Consider the following 25,133-nt stretch of genomic DNA (forward strand, 5'->3'; position numbering starts at 1 on the left):
ATTATGTCCAATCGGGACTTTCCATCTCTCCACCAACCAATTTTAGGCTTCCCAACATTCTAACATTCTCCATGAAGAGAAAGAAAAGAAACAAAGTGCTCCTAGTTCCGGGTAAGTCTTGCACGCAGTCCCGCCCCAAAGAAGTAGAAGATATACGGAATGAAAACCATGGCAACCCCAATAAAAGCAAGCAGCCAAGAAGCCCACTGCAATCCAAGGCGATGATACATCTGTGTAGTGAATAACGGGAAAGCGGCTCCACCACCAGAGCGCAGGAAGACCTTGGCTGCTAAAGCTGATGCAGCGTACTTCTGGTACGAGTCGATGATGTAGTTATTCACTGCATAGTAGCATAGCACCATGCCAAAGCCAAAGGCAATTCCCGACGAAGCAGGTCCAACCCAGATAATATGCTTGTAGGAAGTAGCACCCAAGATGAAGAAGGCGATCGGGATAAAAGGTGCGCCAATCAAGGCTGCGTGGAGTCGGTCCTCTGGTGTTGGAGGCCGCATGCTGCAGATTTTTCGAAACTTGTTCTCAATGGCTGGAGTGATAACTAAGGCAAATCCGGCGCCGATCAGAATGGGAATGAACATAAGTCCGATCTGGCCGTCGTTGTAGCCATGGAGTTCGGTGAAGATCACCGGGTATGCGAAGAAGAAGGCGTAGAGCATTGCGTAGATCAGGACAATATACATGCACATGAGGTCGAGGACAGGCTCAGTCATGATCATAGTAATGGGTCGGATCAGACTTGTGCGAGCGATTTCTCGGAACGTGAGCTTGGTCTTTTCTTGCTCGGTGATGATGGTTGGGTCTCCGGTTTCTTTGCGGAGTTTTGCGGCGCGGCGCTTAAGAATGATTGGAGCATACGTCTCCGGGATAAGGCCAATCATGATAGTTATGGCACCGGCGAAGGCTAGGTTCACCCAGAAGAAGAGGTCGAGGCGGCCACTACCGACGTTGATCCAACCTGTCACAATCGGACCAAGCACAGGGCCACAGTACGGTGCAGCAGCAAAGTAAGCAATGGCCATTCCGCGCTCCTCAATGTTCCAGACATCGGCGATGGTACCACCAGCGAGTGAAAGGCCTGAACTAGAGAAGACGCCACATAGGAATCGGCAGACGAGCAGGCCACCTATGTTTGGGGACAGAGCGCATGGGATGTTGAAGATGACATATAAACTGAGAGAGATGATGTACACAGGCCGCCGGCCGATGATCTCAGAGAGGGGAGACCAGAGTAGAGGACCAACAGCGAATCCACAGACCATGATTGAACATGTCAGGATTGCAACTTCGAGAGAGACATTGTATTTTTCTTCGATCAGACCTAGTCCTCCGGTGACGATGGAGGAACCGAATGCGACACACACCACGAGTGCTGAGGCGACAAGAGTGATGTACCAGCGATAGGTGCGAGACCAATTGTGGGGGTGTTCAGGATCACCGATGGTGAATGTTACAAACTGCGCGGGTTCCTTTCCTCCTTTTTCAATGTCGGTGTCGGCCTCATTTGCTGGGGTGCCAACTTTTGTGGATGGGGTAGAACCACGGGATCGGATCTGCTCCAGGGTTCTTTGGGGAACAAGACCAGTACTTGTTTCAACAGTGTACTCCTCAGGGAAGACAGGGTCCGACTCATGTCCAATAGCTGGGTAGTTGAAGTCCAATGGTCGGGGGGTTTCTTTGATGCCCTGGTTGCGGAGGGTCTCTGGTGTTTCAGTCATAGATGGGCGCCGAGGATGGAATGGTTCTGGGGTTTCTGACCCTTCTTCCGGTATCGTTGGAGCCATAATTAATGTGGGAGCCTATAGAGATGAGAGGACTTTTGAGGATATTGGAATGATTCCAGATACTTGAAGGTGACATGGCAGATACTTATACTCCAAAGGAGACTTGAGATAGTCAGGTACATATACTTCAGTTGCCGAGCCATCTCCGAGATATACCGTACCATCACCGGAAAGTCGGCATAGCAGAAAAAAGCTCACTAAGCCAGTCGCGATGTGATCGGGAAAATCTCGGTCTAAGCGATCGCCGAGGGCGTCAGTACCTGGGTGCAACTAAACCAGCTGAATCCTGCCTTGTTTATTTGCGATATCGCTGCCGATATTCCGAACCGCGTTTAACGTCTCAAGCCTGATGTCATTAGGCGTTTTAAATAATCCTCTCTCGGCCCGTGAAAGCCTCTAGTTGAACGAAAAACTTCGTCCTCGTATTACTATGACGCAAACGGACCCCCTTTAGGCCCCACAATATAAGCACTACTAAATAATCACTCTCTATGTAAAGACTGTGGGATGTGTATACTAATTTGTATAATGGGAGCCCCAGTCGGTTCAATATCAAAATGCTAAATCCTGGGCATGCTGAAGATACTAGTAGGTCTAATTATGCTACCAGCTAGTTCTGTCTCGAAGGGATGAGTGCATTCATTACAAGATTCTAAGTACAAGGAAGAGAAGAGAAAGGAAGAAAAGGAATCGTCGGGTCGAGACCTTTTATCCAACTCCCAAAGTGGTCGCGACCAGTAGAAAACCGAAAAGATCCTTGTCACGTGCAAATAGCCTGCAAGTCCTCTAGATCGTCACATAAAACACCATTATACCATTGAATGCAAAGTTAATCTATGGAGAAGTTCCGAGACAATCTTGCCAAGTGCCTAACATAACATTACTGTGTTGGTGCGCCCTAGTCAACTATCAATGTTCAAAATTAGGTATCTTTTGTATTCGCGTGTCATACAAAAGGTACAAAGGGTTTCAAATTCACAACTTACATTTTACTCAACCCTCGAACTAGTTAAAAAGATAAGCAAGAGTGGTAAAATGGTCTATGATATAACTATTATTAGACTGTTCTAACACTAAGATTAATTGGAAATAATGTAAGAATGTAAGAACACATTAAAAAGACACAATATATAAAGATTATATGTACTCCGTAGAACTTGAATGTTTACTTTCTTTATACTCAATATTTCTACTTAATGTTAGTACCAAATCAGCTAAAATCCCTCTAAATAATATATCTAGACCCTATAATTTCCCTATCTATATCGCGAGTTGAGAAAAATAGAATTTCCGACTTTTGAACTCTTTGTACCTTTTGTATGATATACCCATACAAAAGATACCTAATTTTAAACACTTATCGTTAACTCGGGCGCACCAATACAGTAAAGGTGTGTTGGGCGCTTGGCACGATAATGAGAAAGTTGTGTGCAGCTGGCCCAATTAATCGTCCGTAGTGGACCCATGATCACTAAACAAAACTCGCCCAATGCCCCTGAGATCCCCATGTGCAAATCATATTTGCCTACCATCATTTGCCTTTGATAGACGCAGAAGGCCTCGGTCATCGAGCCATTGAACCGAGGTGTGACTACCTCCGAGGGAAATGGCGGGGTAAATTTCTGTCCCCATCTGCATAACAATACTTAATTCTGGATTATCACCTGTATATTTATGTACCACGTACCATATCTTTTCCGCGCGTCTACGGTGTCTTAAAATACTTCAGCCAATCCAACTCTCGGCCACAACTATGGCGACAACTCTGGCGGAACATGTATCGCTGCAAAAAGTTCATGATCATTATGTTTCCACGCACCATCCCCAAAAGATGGGGAATTCGGCACCCATCGCGTACGGAGGATACGCTATCGCTCTCGCCATACACGCTGCGTCTAAGAGCACCCCGGATGGATTCCACTTGTACTCCGCGTTTGGACACTACCTCCGACCAGTAAGCATTGCAACCAATGTGATATGCACGCCTGTGAAACTCCGCCAATCGAAGAGTTTCATAACCTACCGCGTCGCCGTTGAACAAAATGACCCATCGACTGGCCGAGTACACCTATGCATGGAGATGCTAGCCGACTTCCACAGAGATGAACCGTCAGTCCTCGCATTCTCCAGTGAACCCACTCGGAGTTACAGTCACTGGCGGGACTGTGTGCCCTGGAACCAACTCGTGGAGGACTGGGTCAAAGCTGGGAAAATCTCAGAGCCACAGTTCAGAGCTTTTAACACTCTATTCGGACTATCCCGGGACCTCTACGAAGGCCGCCCCTGTCCGGAAGGAATTACCACTCAAAATATGATGGGGTTGGCCAAGACCGTCAAAACCAGCCAGGAGGAATTGTCCCCAACAGCAAAGTCGTCAGCTGACTGGCTTCGAGTCAAACACCCTCTACAGACAGATGGGGAACAAATGGCCAGCTTGGGGTTCATTATGGATGGTGTTTTGTCGTTTTTACCTTTGGCGCACAACCACATGTTCTTCGAGGACGTTGGTGTGTGCTCGAGCTTGGATTTCGCTCTCCGTGTCTTTAAGCCGCAGCCCAAAATGGATGAGTGGCACTTGAGAGAGGTGATTAATCACCATGCGGGTAACGGCCGCACATATAGCGAGAGTAAATTGTGGGACGAGGGAGGGAATTTAGTGGCTTCTATGACACAGCAGTCGATTTTGCGAGTTCCTACCAAAGCCGCAAGGATGTAAAGTTAGCTATTATTTACCCTCATGTCTTCTTTTTGCTCTATAGAATATGAGATATCCAAGAACGGACTATATTTATTTATTATATGGTAGAATTCCTTGGGCGACCATGTCACATCTTACCATATGATGTTTTCCCTTCTCTTTTTCTTTTTCTTTCTCTTTCTCTTTCTTACTTTAACCACCATTGCACACAATCTCCAGGTGGATATATATATCTCATCGGCCATACCAGCTATAACGGATTCTCAAGATCTTCAAATAGACAGCTCCAGGAAGCAACTCAAGTGCATTTACACAATCCACGCGCATGGAGAGCATTACTTGGGTACGCCAGTTACATACTTTCCGGGTGCCACTAGTATCTCTACAACCTCTGTGGCAGCAGCTATCGAAGCAACGTTAGCTACAGCCATCCCATGGTGGGAAGCAGCCTTTTTGGGATTTGACGTCATCCACTCCGATAAAAATGCCTCCTCCTTCTTGTATATACCGAACATTGGGCTAGTCATGGCCTTACGGCGACTGTTTTCAATTTTTGGTGGAAGCCACGACGCCAGAGGAGTGGAAGAATTGGCTCAATGCCCTTCATCATATCGCAGCCTTGAATCCGAATATTGTTGTTCCGGGTCATAAGCGGGCATACCAGGCTGATGGCCCGTATTTGATTGAATCTACTCGGCAGTATATTCTTGACTCCAAGGAATTGTTGAATTGATTGAGTGATCCGGATCAAATTGAAGAGGAGATCGTGAAGCAGTATCCGCAGCGATGGAGTCGGTACCTTTTGGGACCGGAGTTGTAAGAGTTCTGTTGCTGCTTTATAATTTGATTTTTGTGTCAATAACATCAGGATGATCTTGTGCCTTTGCCTGTTTTACTCAGAGTGTGACTATTTGCCTCGAAAAAAAGATACTCAATTAGGACCCCATGGGCGTGGCTGAAAAGCTGCCGAGATGGCAGGCCAGATTTAATATTATAGACATAGACTAAGCCGTCCTCTTTACCACAACAGAAAACTTCGCCACTCTCGTGGCATGCTAGTGATGTGATCGAAATATCATCTTCAGACGGTGTCAGGCTGATTTCTTGCAGTGCCTGTGAGATCATTGCGACATCTCTTGACTCTTCATCCTCATCCTCGCTCTGCCCTACAAGGACAATGGGGCCCCAAACGCGGCATCGCGACCCTCTGATGTCAAGCAAATGTATGTCATCTTCACTGAAAGCAAGATCTTGAATACCAGGCTCAACTGAATGGATACGATATACCAGATGCATTGTCTTGATGTTGAACAATTAGATGGTTCCAGATGGATCGGCAGTAGCCAAGGTCGAGCCATCTGGTGAGCAGGAAAGGGAATATATAAAGGCCACGACCCCCTTCTTGATCTCGCCCGTGGAGATATCAAATAGTACTAGCTCCCCATCTCCATATGCTGAAATGAGATTGGACTCATTGCGATCTGACTCCGGCTGAGCTATATGGCCTCCCGGAGCCAAAAGATGAAAACTCAGCTCTATCGTCGTCCAGTTACAGCGGCATTCAGCATGGGCGCACACCTCTTGGCCATCACATACAAAGGTCAAGACATTTTGCTTTGGGAGCTGGAGAGCGATTCTCTCTACGATATCAACAGCAGAGAGCGAGCGCGATTCGTCTAGGGCTTTAGTCTAATCTAGGTATGCCTTCAAATCCCCAGTGCTCAAGTCCCAGATTTTCAAACGATGATCTTTCATAGCTCCGAGTAGGAGCTGGTCAAAGTGGGAACGTGTGAGTGCCATACACTGTTGAGGTACGTCAAACCTCCATAGTTGTACTTTTGAGGCCAGATCCCATATACAGATACTTTTTGAGCCAGCAGAAACAAGGATGTTTTCCGTGTCACCAAACTTCAAGAGACCCACAGGCTCTGTAGAGTGCAATATTCGAGCAAACAACTCGTTCATGTCGGTAGGAATTTCTTCCAGAATCTTCTCCACATCGGCAGAGGTATGAAAATCTTTTAGTTCCTGAAAGACGAGGGTAACCCATAAGAAACAACCCCTAGACTTATCTAAAATATGGTGAACTATACGTTGCCGGCTTTTCTCATCAACCGAGGGAAGCTCGTCTATATTTGCGTCAAGTTACAATGCGATGTCAGATTTGGTATCCTCTTCCAGGATATACTCATAGAATACCCGAATGTTTGAAACACCAATCTCCGACGAGGCTTAAATGAGTTCCGGGAAGTCAAAAATATGCCCAAGGAGCATAGTTTGCTATCTTCATGAGTATGGGAACAATTTCAGCTTCGTTCTTACACTCATCAAGAGCATCAATCACCCAAAATTGAGGCTGTTCGAACGTGATTTTGAGAATGTCGTCCAAAAACAATTTGCGCCATATCTGCTGTAGTCGGCCTTGCTTAGTTGGTCGTGCTGTTCACAGATTTCCCAACCCCCCATTGCCCCACATTAGCATGGTCCCCCTCCGAACGAGGTCCCCACACCCTCCTCCACACTCAGCATCCAGTTCCACTAACAAGCACCGATTCATATCACTTCGTTCTCTATATATATGTGGAATTAACTGGTTCCGTTCATTTTCTTGATAATGGCAATGGAAGTCTTGCATGTTATGACCCCCGCAGAATGGGGTCAGCCAATCGACGTTGAAGCAAAGTGGATCGATTTCGTTGACGACAACGTCAAAGCAAGTAAGCTCGTAGTTGCTAATTCCACGAGGTTATGGGCTTTGCTAAATGAGATCAGAGTTACCTCCAGGTGCTGAGATTGACGGTATTTGTCCCCATGGAGCTAGCTACTGGACGAGGACCGCCGAGATCTCGACGCGGATGGCAGACGGCACATCGCCTTCTTTCTTTCTGAAAGTAGGTAATTTCCGAGAGAGCAACCTTGGGCTGATATAAACATCTGTGCTAGGTATCCCAAGGTGACACTGGCTGGGGCATGGTATCTGGGGAATATGCCTCCATGAAAGCTTTATACAAAGTTTTGCCCCAATTTGTCCCGATTCCAGTTGGATGCGGCACATATGCATCCAATCCAAACGTTAATTTCTTCATCTGTGAGCTCATAAAGATGACAGACAATATTCCTGAGATCCAAGCTTTCACCAAAACCCTTGCGGAGCTGCACAAGAAAGGGATATCGCCAACCGGGAAATTCGGATTCGATGTTCCTACTTACAAGGGCACGATTCCCCAATACACAGCCTGGCATGACACATGGGAAGAATCCTTCCATCATTCTCTCAAGTGGTTTGTTCAGGCTGAAGAGAAGTCTCAAGGCCCCGATGAGGAAATGCGAGAGCTTTGTAATGGCATATTCGACAAAGTCATTCCGCGCTTGCTCCGACCATTGGAGACTGGAGGCCGTCAGATTCAACCTCGTCTCATTCACGGTGACATCTGGGCCGGTAACGCGTCGATGAATGTAGATACCAACTTGCCCGTCATATACGATGGTGCCTGCCTATATGCCCACAGCGAAAGTAAGTATTAGAGTGCAAAGGAAGCGAATGAAGATACGCATGAGCTAGGGGCTGATTAAATTTAGTGGAGATGGCGGCTTGGAGACCGATACGTCACTTAATTGGGAGACAGTACATGAAGGCATATTTCAACCACTTCCCAATGTCCGCCCCAGAAGAAGATCAAGATGATCGCAACTTGCTTTATTATCTGTAAGTGGCTTCGGTTCAACTCCATATATCGCTGATCTGCTCAAAATTTCATGCTGACATAAAACAAGTCGATGGGACCTCAAAAGCTCGGCCTTGTTTTCTGGTAATCTTCGATATCGAAACATGTACGATTGCTTTCTATGCCCATGATTACTGCGTTAAAGATATCTGACAAGGTAACAGGGCAAAAGTGACAATGAGGGCTCTCATTGCTAAATTTCCGGAGGGATACGAAGGGTGGGTAAAGGAGAAAGGAGAAGAGCCTGTCCAGCGAGTGATATGCCAAAAACCAAAAATTTCCAACCCCTAGGCAGAAGTAGTGGGTGAACTTCGCCATGTCTCCAAATTAAGCTTTCTGGGGGAATCCCATACCAACCAATATCGCCGGCTTAGAGATGTTATGATGCGCATAACTCATGATTCCAATGGCGCCTGGCTCCATCATCATAGTGAAAGGAAATTCCATTGGGTATTTCAGCCATCTCTTTGTAAAAGCACGAAGGATATGGCCATGAGCGATCTGAGACGACTATTAGCATGAAGGATAACAAGGTGCAAGGCTAAACAAAAAAGGATTACATACTATTAAGACGTCCGCAGCAGCGCCGCCATTCATGTGTGGTTTCTGAACATCGTGTATCATTTGAATAAGACGGTCTAGACGCTCCCTGACCTGATCTGCGGACCTAGATTATATCAACGAAGCCATCTCGCGGAAGACAAACAAAAAAAACATGAAAATTGTGGCGAGACTCACTCTCCACCCTCACACCCATCTCTCCAGATATCCCAGGCCTCGCTGGTATCCAACCCTTTTTCTTTCCTCTGCGAACGAATTTCATGCGGCTTCAAGCCCTCGTATTCGCCATAATCCCACTCCGCGATATCCTCAGTGATAGTAACCTTCCCTTCCTTCACAAGTTCGGCTTTCTGTGTGTCCCCGAGCAACAAATCGAACGTGGTCTGAGCGCGCTGGCGTGGGCTACAGAAGACGTGGGCGATTTTCGACGGATCTATGAGCTTTCCAGATCCGACAAGCATCTCACCAGTCCCTTGAACTTGGCTGATACCATTTGCTGTGAGTGGGATTTCTGACTTGCCCGTGCATCGCCCGTTGATTGTCCACTCAGTCTCACCTGTGGAGGAAGGATTTAGCTTCAACATTTTCAATGTATAGGGATGACACCTATCATGGCGGCTATATAAACTCTCGGTGTTGTTGCGTCCTGGTCTGACATTTTCGAGGTGGAGGAGAATGGCCAAGTGGGGTTGGGGATTTACGACAACATGCAGAACACCATTCCTTTAAGAACGGGAGGGTGCGAGGTCCCGGCCCCCGAATTCGCCTTGGGTAGCGAGCGTGTGACAGTGCCCAATAGTCCAATCCCATTCTGGTATGGACTCATAGTTGTTGATTAAGCTAGTAACATGATTGGTATGGGACAAAAGTATTCCGCTGCCACTGTGCTAGGCTTTCCCTTTCACGGAGCCAATCGCAAAGGGTATCCAGCTTCAATGGATCGAAGCCAAGGAGAGGAGTGTTTTGATGCCAAAAATCCTACTACAAGTTATATGGAGTTTGAGAAATAAGACATGTCTACGGAGTACCCCGTAGGTGGACTCGATATCAGACTCGCCAAGACCAAAACATATCTTTGCAGAAATAGGGGTTGTTGGAGTACTAGCAAGCGCACGTGACTTTAGTGGACAACATCTGTGGTCCCAAGCAGAGTCTAGGGCCTAATATATATGCCGCTGCAATGACAAACAGATGTTCTGTTTGTCCTTATGATCTTTTGGCCTAGCGGTTAAATGATCTTATGTAATCACTTAGGTGTAGCGGCCTACCTAAGTAAACCTGCCGTCCCGGCAGGATTACACATCTTAGGTAGATCTCCGCGGGCCGGTATTCTATCCGGTATATCATACAAAAGTGTATTTACAATTAGTGGTTGTCCGATTTTGTCATATTGTACTATGTACTCCGTAGTAGTTAGATTTATGCCGATACATTAATATTGACCATACCATACATATGTACCTTGCTCTATACCAGACCTCTATCGACTTATATAGTTGAGCTCAATGCTCGTTCTAAAATACACACTCGATTCGCCCTCGGCTCTGTATTTGTAAGCTTCGGTATTAGTGGACCTTTTCACACTAGTCCTCCATGTGACAGATCCTACTTTGTAGGGTATTTATTCTTCCGTTTCATTTTACTTAAAATGCTTTCAAAAAACAAAAACATACAACAGTGAGGATTCGCTGGTGGTCACCCACCCAACTACTAACTCACCGGCGTGTGGCTTAAGTACGGCTGAGCGGACGGGAAGCCCTGTTTTCCACACCCTATGGTCGTATGTGTCAGAGTAAGGATTGGGAAGAAAGATAGAATAAAAATGGTTGGAAGGTCCTTCAGATAGGGAACTCCTGCGCGCAGGTCTGAGGCCACAACCCGGCCTCGAGGCACTAATTCTTCTTTTAGAAGGAAGTCCTATCGCGCCCTCCCGATAAACTTCACAAATAAACCGTGCTGCGGCGTAAACCAACGATTCTTAAACCCATATGTCTCCTCACTTACCAACGTCATCTCAAATCTCAGCATTAGAGACGGAATCACCTTTTTCATCTCCATCAAGCTGATCCAACGTCCGCTGCAGGTGTGCGCGCCATGACCAAAGGTGAAAAATGACCTGTTCATAAGCGTACGCTGGTCATCGCTTGTCTCTGATGACAGCCAACGTTCAGGGCGAAAGCTGTCGGGATCGGGAAACACTTCCAGGTTGCGGTGCAACACCCATGGGTTGATGCCAACCTCCGTGCCCTCGGCGAGATAGAACCCGCACAATTCTGCACCGCCGGCGGGGACGATACGAGCAAGCATCATGCCGACTGAAGGATGTAGCCGGAGAGCCTCTTGAATAACAGCAGCAAAATACGGCAATTTGTTCACGTCGCTGAATTGAACGGGAGTCTCCAGATCACGGAATTCGTCGTAGAGCTTATCATAAACGCGGCGGTCCTTTAAGATGTGGTAGAGGATAGAACGCAGCGCAATGGCAGTGGTATCGCTTCCAGCGGAAATGTTGCCAAATGCATGGGTCATGATCTCTCGGTCGTTTATAGATGATGGATCCTTGGTCTGGTTTAGGAGCAATCGCTGGAGAAAGGTCAAAGGCCCGCTCTCGGATGTATTCTGCTTGGCGGACTCGACCTGGGACATGGCGAGCTGCATCATTTCCTTATCGCTGCCGCCGCCCAATATGAAACTAGCTATAAATGGCTGACCCAAAAGAAATTTATGAATCCAGGGGATTTGCCCAAACTGTTGTAGCTCATGTCAGAACCGTAGTTTTGGGGCGAACGGGTGCAAGAAAGACTGGGACTTACGATTGCCATGTAATCAGCAACAGTTTCCAATATACCGTACATCTTCAGAACGTCGCCTTTTTCAATGTAGTTGAAGTCTCTCCCAAAGGTAACAGCAAAGACGGCATCCATGGCGTAGTCTTTTAATACGTTTGATACATCAATAGGCTCCCCTGCTTCGCGATGCAATTTGTTCAGCAGTCGGTCAGTCACTGGATCGATCCATGACTCCATCTGCACTAGTCCGTTCGTCGAGTACGCATTGGAAGCATTCCTTTTCATTCTCGTGTGCAGAGTCTTGACAGTTAGTATGGGTCATCAGGTACACGCGATGGGGCCGTACTTTGTCAGTCAGGACAAATGTGTCTGGAACTAAGCCCTCGTCATCGTATGTCGAAGAGAGGTTGTAGAATGGAGATTTATAAAATTTGGTTCCAATGCCGTATATTTTGTTGATCTCTGCAGGGTCGGCGATAGAGAGTAGATTTGGCGCTAGACGTACGATTTTGCCATATTTTCGGTGCAGCTGGATATCTTCATTGTGGGAATTGTTGTTGTAAACTGAGAGGATGCGGGGAAGGGAAGAAACCCCTCGCAGCCATGGCCCTGGTATCCTCCAAAGTCCCCTTTTGACGTAATTTTAAACAAGGTGCGTGATAACAGTCGAGACGAGCACCAAGATCCAGTGGACCTTCAAAAATGCCACCGTTTCCTGGATCATAGTAGTTACTTGCGGTGTTAAATTGAGGGCAGCTGGGTTGAAGTCAAGATATAGTTTAGAAGAAGTCGAGATATAGTTTAGAAATGAAGATATTGGAGAAAAAGAGAAGTGGAGGAGAAGAGAATTGTATCCCATTATGATCGCCATTGAGCACTCTCTGCTCAAATCTGAATAATAGAACAAGATGCATATGCTGGAATGAGGCCGATTGATCCCCCGCATTTGCTATCCTATGATTCCCATTTGTTGGAGTCCTAAAAAAATTATAAAAGACGACGGATCAAAGGAATTGACTTTCTAGGAGTGGATAGGGAAATAGCCGCGATATCTTTGTGGAAACTCTCACAGATGATTTGTTGAGCTTTTCCGGCTGGCCAGTACATTTCCATTTACCTTCCATATCAAGACTACTTGGGTCACCCAGTCGCGCTCTAGATACATATTTGGATATTGTTATGGATATCATACATGTGTGAAGCTGTCTATACGGGGTACTATAGATAAAGAAAACCTAAAGGGGAAACCCCCCGCACTACTAGTCATCCCCACCGCAACATTTAATTCACTGAGTCAATTGCCAGAATGTTCCCACCTGATGAAGGGAAGCGAAATTTGGGCCTACTTTCGGGTGCGTCTTTGATGGAATTGATGTGATAACGGTAGAATTGGCAAGATGTTGCTGGTCGGTCTCAGCCGCGCGAAGACGCCCGACTTTTACAACCCAATCGGCGCGGCACTGTATGAGTCGCTGTGAAGACCCTTCTGAGAGTTGGTTTCAAGTTATTTGTCCTCGTTCTCGATCTGCTTGCAAAATTCGATCTCCTGTGTGAATTCTTCAGAGGAGGGGTTTCATGCTGTAGACTTTGTAGCGTGTGCGGGATGTTGTGGCTAAAGTGGGGACGATTGACAACATGGTCGCCAGCTTCAATCTCTTCTGCAAGGTGAGGGATGTAGCAAAGTTTAATTTCGACATCAAACCAGTCTCTTCCGTAACGAAAGGCGGAATTTTTGGGCGTGCTGTAGGACAATGATAGCACTGTAGGTGCAATTGTGGTTCTCGCCAGTTGGCCTTATGGCTTGCCGGCGGCCCTGAACTAGTTGTTCACTATGACCCCCTTCGTAGCTCCCTGTATGGTCAGTGAATCTGTATGGCCCTCGCTCTGTGCTTTTCTACTGATATGTAATTCGAGAGATGGCCGGAGTAATCTGCAACCCAAGATGATACCTGCACTGGCTGCCCCGATGTGTATTGACTCGGCCCTTGATACCAAGGCCATTTATCATTGCCGATCCCATCACTCAGGTGTTTCCTTAAATCAATCAAAGTAGCCGTCAAAAGGACATCCGACAACCCAGAAACACGTGTCGGGGTGTATTCAGATCGTAAGTAATGCCGTATGAAGCCTTTGAATATGGGAAAGCAAGCGCGCAATGTATTATTCGTTGTTGTGCGCTATAGGCAGTGGGCTCAATCTTGTCGGCTTGGCGTCTTAAATCGACAGAACCTTCCTTGGGATAGCAGTAACAGCTGTTTCTAGACCGAGGTCGTGGATTACGCGTTGTGGTGGGCGTGTCGCGCTCGGTGCGGGGAGGCCCCCCTGGCCCCCCATCCCAACTTGATATTTGCCCTTGCTCTAGCATGGTACGAAAAAGATATTTACCATATCAATCGTTGCGGTAGCCATGCTAGGAATAAGTCTAGCTAAATTGCAAGGGCCATAGTCCATTTTAGTAGTACATGTAGGAGGCCTAGGAGTACGTACTTTTGTTGTACCCAATTGGTGAATGTCCTTGGGAAAATTGCAATGGCGAGCTTTCCGCTGATTAGCTGTATTTTTCCATCAGCAAAAGCAGAGTTATTCCGCCGTGGTATAGGGTCTTTTTTTCATCTAACTACATATAACGTCTCTGAGGAGGGGGTTGAGTCCAAAATAGTACCTTCACTACAGAGGTCATAAATTCCACTTAATGATAGTACCATTTACCTATCTGATTTTCGACAAAAATTGGACTCTATTAAGAATGAAAATAAGGAAAAAAAGTTTTATTCCAAAGATGGTTTCACTTGAATACTATCTGGCGAAAAAAACGCTGGTCTCTCATGTATTGGAGTGATCTCTGCCCCCACACATTCAGTTAAACCTGAGGGATTTCCTATGCTGCAGTCCATTGAAATTTTGAGTAAATTACCATGTATCATAGTTGGATTCGATAACCTCTACTACTATATACACCTCGCATTCCATTTTCAAGCACTCCTACTCCTCGACACCAGACACTTTGCACTGTGGGTCAAGGGATGGTATACCTAGATACAATATGTGTCTCGGATATCAATCCAAACACCGTCTCATTAATCCCCCAATCGGACAGTCACCGTTTTTATCTTGCGAGGCCATAGAGGCATAAGTGGGTATGAAGCTATTTGTTGTAAACTCGGGGAGATAAAGATGAGTGTCGTCCGTTGTGTAATTCTTCGGCGGATTTGTGGAATTCAACGCCGCAACAATCCTCCCACCAAAAAAATCAGAGAAAATACGATCCACCTTGTCTGGTTGACCGACTGGTGGAAGCGCAGCGGTAGCTTAAATATGAGCTGGTTGAGTGTATGGAGTGTCGCCATCATCACCAACATTATCGCAGATTGTATATCCCGGGGTTAAGGTATCCTTTTCAAGTACGCGAAGGAGATTTTTTTTTGGCTTGAGAAGCCCAGTCTCGATGCGAGGTGAGGGGCTGTTGCACTCATATTAACCTAGCATTTGACTTGAAATAATATCCACAGTCATCGATGGTTTGGTACTGACTTTCGGTTTGTTTACATACTTGAGGACTTTCGAAGCCAGCGAGTAAGGAGCGTCAGCGATGAATTTGAAGGTATTCGTGGGGCAGGGGATATAGGCTTCATCCACAGTAAATGGGCCCTGGACTAGGTCGTACCGACTGGCCCCTTAGTTGACAATGATCATCCTTGAATTTATTGAGCGAGCTGGGTCAACCACAGTCGCAGTAGCAGCATCTGTACCACGGTGTATATATGTTGCCCTCGTCGCCGAACGGTTTGCATGATATATATTGTGTCCGTGGCACGCAGCCGTACATAAAGGTTAAATTGAGACTGTTATCACTGTTGATAATTCCTTTGGTCACATTGAGTCCGATCGGGGTATTTAACATGCGTCGGGATCCAGTTGCGCTTTCCATTAGAATCGGGAAGCTGCTTTCACGCTTGGGGATTCCAGGTTTGACGGGGTTGTGTCCAATAAGCACAAAAAGATCAATATCCTGGCGATTGACTGCATCCTTGAACCCATCTTGCTGTATCATTTCGGAAGCTGGCTGAATCCTTGCCACTTCTTTGTTGTTGTTGGTCCCATTAAGGATCCCCCTAAAAGCCATGATTCGGAGGCCCTGCTTTGTTTTGAAATATCGAGATCTGCGGCCCATAGACACCCATCCTCATCCGCTACGTGGCTAACTTTATGCACCGAACAGGTCTCCTCCAACAGTTTCAACACGTGGGACTACAACACGTGGGACTCGATGAGGACGACGACGAGGAACAGGTGGGCCTTGCGGCAATGGACCTAGGTGTGGAAGACGATGGGTATTAGCCAATGACGAAAACAAAGCTGGGAAACAAGAAGCTCAGCCAATGTCAACAAAAAAGCCAGGCAACTGGCCATGAATAATACACCATCATGTATAACTGGAGCGGGGGGAGAATTTAGGGAGGAGGAGAGAGAGATAGGAGGGAGAGAGTGAGTTGGAAGGCGGAGGGTGCACTCCGCCGCATTCATTATATATATTTCTGGGTTCTTCGGGTTGTGGATTTAAAATATGCAGGAATGGGTTGATTTCACACTCTTTACAAGCCAGCCTCTGTATTTACTCTCGGGATTGATCTCAACTCGGCATTTGGCTTCGAGTTCTTGCTTCAGCTGGATGAAGCGCCTGCATAGTCATACGCAACTAGTTAGACTCCACCAGGTTGATTGAACATTGATTGATTCCCTACGACAATAATATATCTGTAGATAATTTCTTGATAGTGAATGATCGTGGAGGTCGTTGCTTGTTGGAGTGATATATCACGCTAGTCCTATTTGGTCTTCATTTTGTGCCCCTCCCACCAACCACCCCAAAGGAATATATGCAAGGAACTATCAAGATGCATGAGTCCTGTAGCCCTAACTTCCCCGGGCTCCGCACTTTATGCTCTTATTTTTGCCTCAAAAGTGGGACTATAAACTCCTAGTGTTGCCACTTTAATTCCATCAGCTCTACTCCGTGGCTCTTGCCGCTAAAAGTGTGCGGATGCTTTGATAATAGTGCGGAGTAGTTTACACCACATTTCCCATTTCTCCTCCATCCCTTTCACCTTGGATGACTACTCACTTTACCCCCCATCCACAAAGTATGCTATGGAATTTATTTCGTCACCTGCGACTAGCTTGTCTCGTCCCATAACCTCTTGTTTGTCGTGTCGTAGTCGGAAGGTTAAATGTGACCGCCGACAACCATTATGTTTGGTGTGCGAGAAAGGCAATTATGCCTGTTCTTACGTGTCGAAGCCTCAGTCGCCGGGGCTGGCCTCGGAATCGAACCGGATCACAAAATCTAGTAGTGCCGCCAAGATTTCTTCATCCACGCTAGCCAGAATCACCCCAAGTCTCCAGCGCCTTGGTAACTTCATGGCACAAACGGGAGCATATGAAGTACCAGAGCATAGTCTATCATCACTCAACTCTTTCAAACCCACAGGATCGACGCCTGCGCCCCATAATGCGACTTACTCACAGCCGCAATCGCAAGAAGATGCACTGATTCTCGATAACGGAGTGCCCCACTTTGTTTCCGGCAAACACTGGGCCTGGATGGCAGCAGAGGTTTGCTTCCGATTATGCTTCAAGCTTGCACCTATGCCAAGGAAGATAGGTACTAACTATGTCTCATCTGTTCTAGCTCCAAGACATTCAATCGGTTCTCGCAGAATCTCAAAATTCTTCACCCGAACAGGCGCTCGAAGATGTTATTTGGGATGCCGATTCCCCTGCATCTAGCGGGACTGCCTTCTGGCCCGATACACAAGAGGATTGCTATTTACTGCTCAATGTTTTCCTGGCCAATGTTGACCCGATTCACCGAATTGTTCATCGTCCGAGTTTGGCCCGTCGCTTTGACGCATTTGTTCGAACTCATTATCTTCTAGAGAATGATCATCACAACCACACCATGACGGGAAGCGATAGCAATATGGATTCCCATCGAAGTAATATGGACGCATTTGAGCCGCTGGTTATGTCTATTTTCTATGCGGCCGTCAACAGCATGAAAGACACCGAAATAGCCACTGTATTCGGCGCAGAGAAGTCCTACCTTTTGCACCGATACCGAAGAGGAACGGAAGTGTTTCTGAAACGGCAAAAATTTATGACCTCGAGGATCTTTGAAGTTTTGCAAGCATTTGTGATTTTTCTGGTAAGTTTCAGAGAGCAAGAAAAGAAAATCCCTAGAACCAAGCTAAAAGATATTTACACCCAACAGACCGCGCAATATCGGGAAGATGATATGGGGAAGGTATGGCCGTTGACTGGGCTGGCCATTCGGATGGCAACGGTGCATGGACTCCATAGAGACCCTTTGGCTCTACCGTTGGGGACAATCGATGTTGTACAGGTAGAGCTGCGTCGTCGCCTGTGGGCGCAGATCTGCTACTTGGATTTCCGCGCGGCAGAGGATCATGGGTTTGCGCCTTCGATTCATGAGTCGGACTTCGATACACGTCGACCCGTCAGTTTGGATGATGTCGATCTGATTGAAGGGGTCACACCGTCAGCCGCACTCTCCGATGTCCCCAAATTCACCGATATGACCATCTATCTCCTGCGGATCACTGCGGTCCAGTATTACGGGCGCATACTTCAGGTGACGCTTGCTTCGCGAAAGCGATTGCGCACTAGCCTTCATGGTCCTGTGGACGAGGCCGAATCATCAAGGGAGCTACAGGGCCTGTTTAATACTGCTCAGTCCCTCGCCAGTGAGTTTGAGAAGAATCTGGACGATCTCGTTTGATACTGCGATAAGAGGGTGAGTATGCAATCAATGGCCTTGGATTTGAGGGACCACTTAAAATCCAAATTCTGGGTCATGTTCTGGATTCAAATTCCTCGACAAGATCGCGACAAGGTCATCATTCCGGCCATGAGAAGAAGGTTAGCTTTTCGTTCACCTATCCCATTCATTTACCCGAAAGGGAAAATAAATTGCTTTTGCTGACAGCATCAAACATCAAGCATATTCGTGGACGCCGCCACGGCTGTAGAGAGCTGGTGTACTATCGCCTCCAGCAAGGCCTGCGAGCCCTTCCGGTGGCATATATTCTCCCATGCCGGCTTCTACCTGATTCTCTACGTACTATCTGAACTTCGCAGTCCCGGGTTTCAATCCCCGGAGTGGGCCGATCTCCGCCAGCGAGGCCTTCAATTAGCAAACGCCATCTATGAGATTCGGGGTCAATATACCACGCGTGCATGGCCCGCAATCATTTGGTTGGTGAATCATATTCGATTCCAGCAGGGTCTTAGTTCTGGTATCATTCACAGTCAACCTACTGGCACCGCCCCAGCTGAGAATGATCATTCCATAATAATGGAATCTTCTGCTGTCACTCCGCACCCAGCGGAGATAGGATTTGATACTGCGGATTTCATGGGATTGGTGAATGTGGAAGACTTCGATTTTGGGGGTTCCCTGGTATGTCACAGTGATGAAATACTGCGCCCACTGAGAAAGTTGGTGTTTTTATTGGTTAAATAATCTTCTTTTATGTATATGGGTAGAAAGAATACAGGTTGAACTTTTAGCTTAGTTTCTCCTTTTACCGTTTTGGACAGAGTGTTGGGAAAGGGTCCCTTGGATGAGGTGTATATTGGTAGAAGTCGCACCTACCAGCTACAATTTGAACCGTGTTGTACACCGGCGAGATATGTTAATAAAGGGTGATTAATGGGTGGTACGGCTCATCTTAGATTAATACTTTTTAGGAATAAGTAATTAGAATGAAGTGAGACATTGTCTCAATAGAAAGGATAGACGTATTTATTACCGCCGTAAAACTCTGTGTTTGTTATGAGGATGCGGGAGATCTATCCCCGGAGAATATATTCGGCACCGGAGGCATGTACTGATCACGAGGATTGAGAAAAGGCTCCGTGCTCTGAAATATGCCCTACGTGGAATTGGTTATAGTAGAGCTTCGCCCATCCTTGACTCTGCCAGGAAGATCAAAAGTGTCAAAACTATATTGACTTGAAACGATCAATTTCCGTTTCACATACTCATGGCCTTCCTCTCGGGTCTTCTGGTGGGCCCTTCCCATCTACAATGGCTAGTCCTCGGAGTATCCTTGCCTCATCCTTATTACCCCCTCTGATTGGATTTCAATGCAAGGCCTCATACGCAGCCAAATTTTGAAGTATATGTACTCATGGGACTCGTGGAAGTTTATTCGGGAACTAGATCGGCGGTGGCGCATATTCAACCAGGAGATCGTCAAGCAGAAAGCTACAGAAATCGATCTGCCAATTATCAAGCTGGGGCAGAATATCGAAACGGTGAGATGACATAGAGTCAGCTTATTCATATCTTCACTGAGTTCATCTTTGCGAACCTGGATGTTAATGACATCCGTTCTTACGGGCTATAATCTGCATATTGCCGAGAAGAAGCAGATTCAGAAGAAACTCCAACGAGAAATCGATGACCACAAGGATTATCTAGACGACTATATCAAGCATCTGGATACTTTCATGCACTGGTGTTGCTTTGAATTAATCTGGCTAGAGCCAATTCCCGGTAAGCCTTCTCCTTCGCCCATTCCTAACTACTAGTTGCTTTGGAATAACTCAGTTAGTGCGGTTGACATACTACATAAAGCGTTTTTCCTTGCTGGTAGCTGTACCGTAGATAAAGTGCTCGGAGGTTATCATATCCCGGCCAACGTAAGCTACATCTTCTTCCCTCTTCGTCCTATTTTCTTTCTTGTAAAAGAATGAGCCCATGACTACTCGCAGACAAGCGTTATAATCGACGCACACGCCATCAATATACAAAATACCTACTGGGGCCCCGATACGCAGGAATATAGACCGGAGCGCTTCAACGACCTGAACGCAAGAGACTTGAAGTACAACCTGTCGACCTTTGGATACGGCTCCCGCAAGTGCTTGGGGGTTCACCCGGGTGGGAAAATGGCTCATTGCGTATTGAATGTGTTGTTCAGGCAGTATGATGTGGACCTGGGGGGGTAACGAAGGACGGAGATCAATTCAAGACGGATAAGACGAGCTTCTTGGCCCTGTATGTTGGTAACACCGAGATAAAGTCAAGAGACCTATGACTAGGGAATTTATCTAGTAATCTAAAAGTTGGTTTGTGTGACCTTGCAAGTCTAGGTAGTAAGCTATTTCACGCCTATCAATATTTACGGTGAAAGGTAAGTGAATTTGAGGTAAACCCTATGAGAACACACTCCATACTATAGCTCGAGTTAATTGCTCCTCGTCTTGCGTCACCACTTGGTATCTGCACTCCTCGTACGAGAAAGGGGTCGTTTTCAAGTAAATTGTAGTCAATTATTCTATCGCCACCAGCTAGGTAAGCTTATGTACATGTGCGACCTTACACCCCGGGAGGGTTCCTGATTGGATCGGACCAAGAGTGGGGCAATGATCTCGCACGAGGCGGCCCCACACCTCGGCCGAGGTGGATCCATGGATCATCCCAGTACTGTACATAAATTTAATTACACACAGATTAACACCAGAGAAAGCGATGAACTACGTGCTGGTGATGGAGTGGTAATTGCTATCGGTATTAGTATTACTACAGAAATAGGCTATGGTGCATGTGCATTAGCGTTCCTTCTCGGCCGGGCTGTCTATGTGCATTGGATAATTTTGAATATGTACTTCCAGGATTCTCAGAATATCATGACAATATGTACATAGGTCCTCGAAATCTACGAAAACTCACATTCCTATATACGGAAAACATACACCCTCTCTAGCATTGAGCACAATGCAATCATCAATAACCGCGGAGACAGCGCCACAGGGCGACTGGTCCAACAGACTCACGCAAGACGATACTAAGGCAGAACTTGGAGCCAGCCAGGAAGTCGATCTTCATGGTTCGGAACGTGTTCGTAGAGGATTTCTCCCGTGGTTATGTCTCGTCCCGGCCTTGAAGGATCCCAAGCAATATCCCCCGGTGATGAAATGGGGGTTGACCTTCATTGTGGCGATGGGAGGGTTGGTGGTTCCGCTGAGCAGTGGTGTTTTGTTCCGTAAGGAATCCCTCCCCCCTAGTTAGAAAAGGAAACTAATATGCCGGAATCAAAATAGCATGCCTGATTGAGATGGCCGTGGATCTGGATACCACCGTGTCGGTGGTGAATTTGTCTATCGCTTTTGCTTCACTCTCTGTTGCCATCACGCCCTTGTGGTGGTCATACCTCGCCGAGCTCTACGGCCGTCGACTTGTATACCTCTTGTCCTTCTTATTCCTTGGGGTCTTTAGCATTCTAGCCGCTATTAGTCCTAATATTGGGATGTTTATCGCCATGCGACTCCTTGGGAGTGCCTCCAGTGCGTCCCTTCAAGCTGTCAGCGCCGGTACCATTTCCGACATGTTTGAAGCAAAAGATTGAGGTAAGGCCATGGGCGCGTTCATGCTTGGTCCTATGCTTGGGCCCATGTTTGCCCCTATCATAGGCGGCGCGCTCACTATGCGTTGGAGTTGGCGCAGCACGCAATGGTTTATGGTCATCTATGGGTGGGCCGTGTTTTTAGTTATGGTCTTCTTCATGCCAGAGACAGCCACGAACCTCGAGCAGAACCGCTGCAAGATCCGAAATGACACTGCCAGCCCCGGCAAGAAAGTCCTCCACTTTCTCCTGAAGCCCATGGAAGCCGCCAAGCTCCTCAGATAGCCTCCTATTGTTATTACAGTCTATTACACCAGCATCGTCTTTGCTACGTACTACCTCATCTCTGTCTCCATTGAAGACACCTTCGCCCGGCCACCATACACCTGGAGCTCCATAATTGTCGGTGTGGCCTATATCCCCGGCGGCCTGGGACTACTCGTTGGTGCGATCATTGGAGGCCGCTGGCAGGATTATATCATGGTGCGGACCGCTCGAAAGGAAAGCCGATACGATGATAAAGGGGAGTTGATCCTCCATCCAGTGGATCGTTTGGGCGAAAACTGCCTCATTGCGGGCATCCTTTTCCCCGGGGCACTCGTGTGGTGGGGATGGACAGCTGAGAAGCATATGTTCTGGCTGATCCCAGTAAGCTCATTTATTTTATCTGATTTGAAGCGAAAACTAATCTACTGTATGATAGCTCCTCGGAAACTTCTTCTACGGAATTGGCGGAATGATCCTTACTAACGTGACCATGACGATGCTGACAGAATTTACACCGAAAAACTCCACCATTGGCGTCGCGGTAAATAACCTGGTGCGAAACAGTCTGTCATGTGTGAGTGCAATTATTGCACAGCCGTTATTTGATGCAATTGGCACGGGTTGGTCGTTCACGGCGATTGGTTTATTCTGTCTGCTTAGTGGCATTCCGTTGATCTTTCTGCGAATCAAGCGGGATGAATGGAGTCGGCAGATGAAGGCTGTGCTCGAGAATGAGTAGGAGTATTTTGTACAACTGCAAAGGCGTACTGGAGAAGTCGATCGGGTTACTCGCTTGCACGGAAAGGGAATCATGATTTGGACTTGATAGCCCAGACAATGGTTGTAGGTCAGGATGTGACCAGGACTCCCGTGCTCTTTCAGAGAACATATGCTCCTTAGGGTAGTATAGTTTCCAAATGCTGGTATCCATGAGTGATGGTGTATAGAGGAGGACTTGTTGAAAATCCCTCCAGGATGGGGAATCCTCTTTCTTTATCTGGAATTTGTATTTGTAAATAGCGCTTTGCAGTTGGATCAGCCAGAATATTGTCATTGTCCTATGAAAAATATGTTTTAGCAAAATCTGTTCGAAAAGTTATCGATTTGGCTAGGGTTCTTACCGATGTTCTGTATTTCGAAAATGATCGGGTTTCATTGTTCTCAGCCTCCTCAGATGACCAAGAGATGTTTCGGCCATATCAAAAAGACCCTTCCCTTCTTTGATTGAATCGAAGTTAATAATGAAGCCTGACTTGAGGTGACTGCGATGGTCCCACTGCGTCAAGTCAGCGCTCAAAAAAGAATGCCAAAATTGCCGAGAATCCATTGTATCTCTGGCGCCTTCCTTTTCAATCCGTAATTTCAGGTTATGATTATCCGATATCTGCTCTTTCTGGACATGGTTTGGGGCAAGATTCTCAGGTGGCCGTTGCTCATGGGGACCTTTTTCTACGCCGGCCATGAAGGCATGGAGATCGCCCATAACCTCCTGGACACCTTCACCAGGTTTGGCACTCACGAAATAATCAATGACCCTACAGTTGACAGGATTGTTAAACATTTCCTTCAATTTACCATTATATATCGAGCGTAGGTGGTCAATGGTTTGGGCAGACAAAGAATCTTGTTTGTTCGAGATAACCCATAAAATTCTGTCCCCCAGCTCCAAAATTTCTGTGCCAATTCTAGAAAGTAGATCAAGGCTTTGTTGTGTCCATACATCATCCCATGGGCAGTCGTGGAAGAACAAGATGGATGTGTCTGGGGTATAAAAGTATGATAACCAATTTGGGTACCGAAAGCACCCCACCGGATGCGTTTAGAATAAGGATAGGATGGTGTATTAAAGAAGAATTGACGTACTTTCAGTATCCCAGAGCATATATGTGCGTCCTTTATACTCAAAGTGTGTAGAGTAGTGACCTTTGCTTGGAATTGTGTAGACCACCTGACCAAGAATAAGTTGTGACAGAAAGGTAGTCTTTCCAGAGGCTCCCTCTTCAACCATAAGAGCTCGACATTCGGAATGGCCATAGAGCCACTTGATGATGCTTTACAGTGCCTTGGGGGCCATTGCAGCAATATCACATGAGCGAAGGCATATCTAGCCCTTCCTAGGTAGAAGAGATGAGATAGATAAGTCAGTAGGACCGAGATGCGCTAGCTCAGTTAGGGTAACACTTAGGGTAAGGGGCTTTTGAAAAAGAATCGATGTTTTTCCAGGGATTTCACTGCAACGGACTCGCTATAGAGAAACGAAGTATGTCGACTCCTAAGAAGTGAAAGGGAGTAAGAGGAAATGACAAAGAAGAAACGAAAAAAGAGCTATCTAGCTATGGAGGCCTGTCCCATCAGTTCCCAGCCTCAGGCATCGACATCAAGGCACCCAACAGTTCTTTTAGTTAGCCCGGATGACTAGCCTTGTAATAAAGAAAAGAATAGAGGGGTGTGACATTCGGCAGGTCCAAGGGGGGAAAACCACTTGCTAGGTTCTACTTCTAAGTGAAGACAAGTGGCAATGGTGTCACAGCCCAAGAATAATTTAGCCTCGAACATTGCTGAGAAATATATAGTAAGAATTTGCTGGAACCGATCTGAACTCTGGCGAGAGGTTTGTGGAAGAATGCTAGATCACATGGCATTCAAATAGACTTATTTAGAAAAAAGAAACAGGCATGGTATATATTGCAAGAACCCTGTGGATATCGAGGGAGATGACAAAATTTAATTTTGACGTTATATGCGTGCACCTAAGAAATCCAGCGATTTTATCAAACAACCTATAGTAAAATTTTTAGCTGCAGCTAATCCCGTGATATACATAGACCGGATAAGATTTAATGAGGGGGCGATGAAGAGGA

The 25,133-nt window shown here is 46.6% G+C and overlaps 10 protein-coding genes across 10 annotated transcripts; 6 read left to right on the plus strand and 4 right to left on the minus strand.

The window, feature by feature from the left end:
• Positions 1-101: 101 nt before the first annotated feature.
• On the minus strand, positions 102-1,799 carry N7479_002660 (MFS transporter; the record flags this gene model as incomplete). The annotated part of the gene is made up of 1 exon (XM_057250357.1): positions 102-1,799. One exon carries the CDS (start codon positions 1,797-1,799, stop codon positions 102-104), a length of 1,698 nt encoding a protein of 565 aa, XP_057114789.1.
• Positions 1,800-3,552: 1,753 nt separating this feature from the next.
• Positions 3,553-4,515, plus strand: N7479_002661 (thioesterase family protein; the record flags this gene model as incomplete). The annotated part of the gene is made up of 1 exon (XM_057250358.1): positions 3,553-4,515. One exon carries the CDS (start codon positions 3,553-3,555, stop codon positions 4,513-4,515), a length of 963 nt encoding a protein of 320 aa, XP_057114790.1.
• Positions 4,516-5,997: 1,482 nt separating this feature from the next.
• Positions 5,998-6,177, plus strand: N7479_002662 (uncharacterized protein; the record flags this gene model as incomplete). The annotated part of the gene is made up of 1 exon (XM_057250359.1): positions 5,998-6,177. One exon carries the CDS (start codon positions 5,998-6,000, stop codon positions 6,175-6,177), a length of 180 nt encoding a protein of 59 aa, XP_057114791.1.
• Positions 6,178-7,150: 973 nt separating this feature from the next.
• On the plus strand, positions 7,151-8,513 carry N7479_002663 (uncharacterized protein; the record flags this gene model as incomplete). The annotated part of the gene is made up of 6 exons (XM_057250360.1): positions 7,151-7,214; positions 7,270-7,388; positions 7,441-8,011; positions 8,077-8,203; positions 8,272-8,328; positions 8,387-8,513. Coding segments are annotated over 6 exons (1,065 nt in total), but the record flags the coding sequence as incomplete, so codon positions are not given.
• A 36-nt stretch (positions 8,514-8,549) lies between these two features.
• N7479_002664 (histidine phosphatase family protein) lies at positions 8,550-9,367 on the minus strand (the record flags this gene model as incomplete). The annotated part of the gene is made up of 3 exons (XM_057250361.1): positions 8,550-8,723; positions 8,787-8,889; positions 8,961-9,367. The coding sequence occupies 3 exons, from the start codon at positions 9,365-9,367 to the stop codon at positions 8,550-8,552; spliced, it is 684 nt and encodes a 227-aa protein (XP_057114793.1).
• A 1,333-nt stretch (positions 9,368-10,700) lies between these two features.
• On the minus strand, positions 10,701-11,857 carry N7479_002665 (Cytochrome P450; the record flags this gene model as incomplete). The annotated part of the gene is made up of 2 exons (XM_057250362.1): positions 10,701-11,531; positions 11,597-11,857. The coding sequence occupies 2 exons, from the start codon at positions 11,855-11,857 to the stop codon at positions 10,701-10,703; spliced, it is 1,092 nt and encodes a 363-aa protein (XP_057114794.1).
• Positions 11,858-14,629: 2,772 nt separating this feature from the next.
• On the minus strand, positions 14,630-15,695 carry N7479_002666 (uncharacterized protein; the record flags this gene model as incomplete). The annotated part of the gene is made up of 4 exons (XM_057250363.1): positions 14,630-14,880; positions 14,926-15,032; positions 15,123-15,246; positions 15,296-15,695. 4 exons carry the CDS (start codon positions 15,693-15,695, stop codon positions 14,630-14,632), a joined length of 882 nt encoding a protein of 293 aa, XP_057114795.1.
• A 935-nt stretch (positions 15,696-16,630) lies between these two features.
• On the plus strand, positions 16,631-19,219 carry N7479_002667 (uncharacterized protein; the record flags this gene model as incomplete). The annotated part of the gene is made up of 6 exons (XM_057250364.1): positions 16,631-17,185; positions 17,262-17,777; positions 17,844-18,336; positions 18,384-18,511; positions 18,579-19,052; positions 19,193-19,219. Coding segments are annotated over 6 exons (2,193 nt in total), but the record flags the coding sequence as incomplete, so codon positions are not given.
• A 759-nt stretch (positions 19,220-19,978) lies between these two features.
• N7479_002668 (Cytochrome P450) lies at positions 19,979-20,188 on the plus strand (the record flags this gene model as incomplete). The annotated part of the gene is made up of 1 exon (XM_057250365.1): positions 19,979-20,188. The coding sequence occupies one exon, from the start codon at positions 19,979-19,981 to the stop codon at positions 20,186-20,188; it is 210 nt and encodes a 69-aa protein (XP_057114797.1).
• A 1,189-nt stretch (positions 20,189-21,377) lies between these two features.
• Positions 21,378-23,011, plus strand: N7479_002669 (Major facilitator superfamily domain general substrate transporter; the record flags this gene model as incomplete). The annotated part of the gene is made up of 5 exons (XM_057250366.1): positions 21,378-21,645; positions 21,704-21,973; positions 22,073-22,239; positions 22,291-22,653; positions 22,709-23,011. The coding sequence occupies 5 exons, from the start codon at positions 21,378-21,380 to the stop codon at positions 23,009-23,011; spliced, it is 1,371 nt and encodes a 456-aa protein (XP_057114798.1).
• Between the last annotated feature and the right edge of the window lie 2,122 nt (positions 23,012-25,133).

Source organism: Penicillium vulpinum (assembly GCF_028829585.1).
Source record: "Penicillium vulpinum strain IBT 29486 chromosome Unknown utg000001l_segment0_segment0, whole genome shotgun sequence".
Lineage (NCBI taxonomy): Eukaryota > Fungi > Ascomycota > Eurotiomycetes > Eurotiales > Aspergillaceae > Penicillium > Penicillium vulpinum.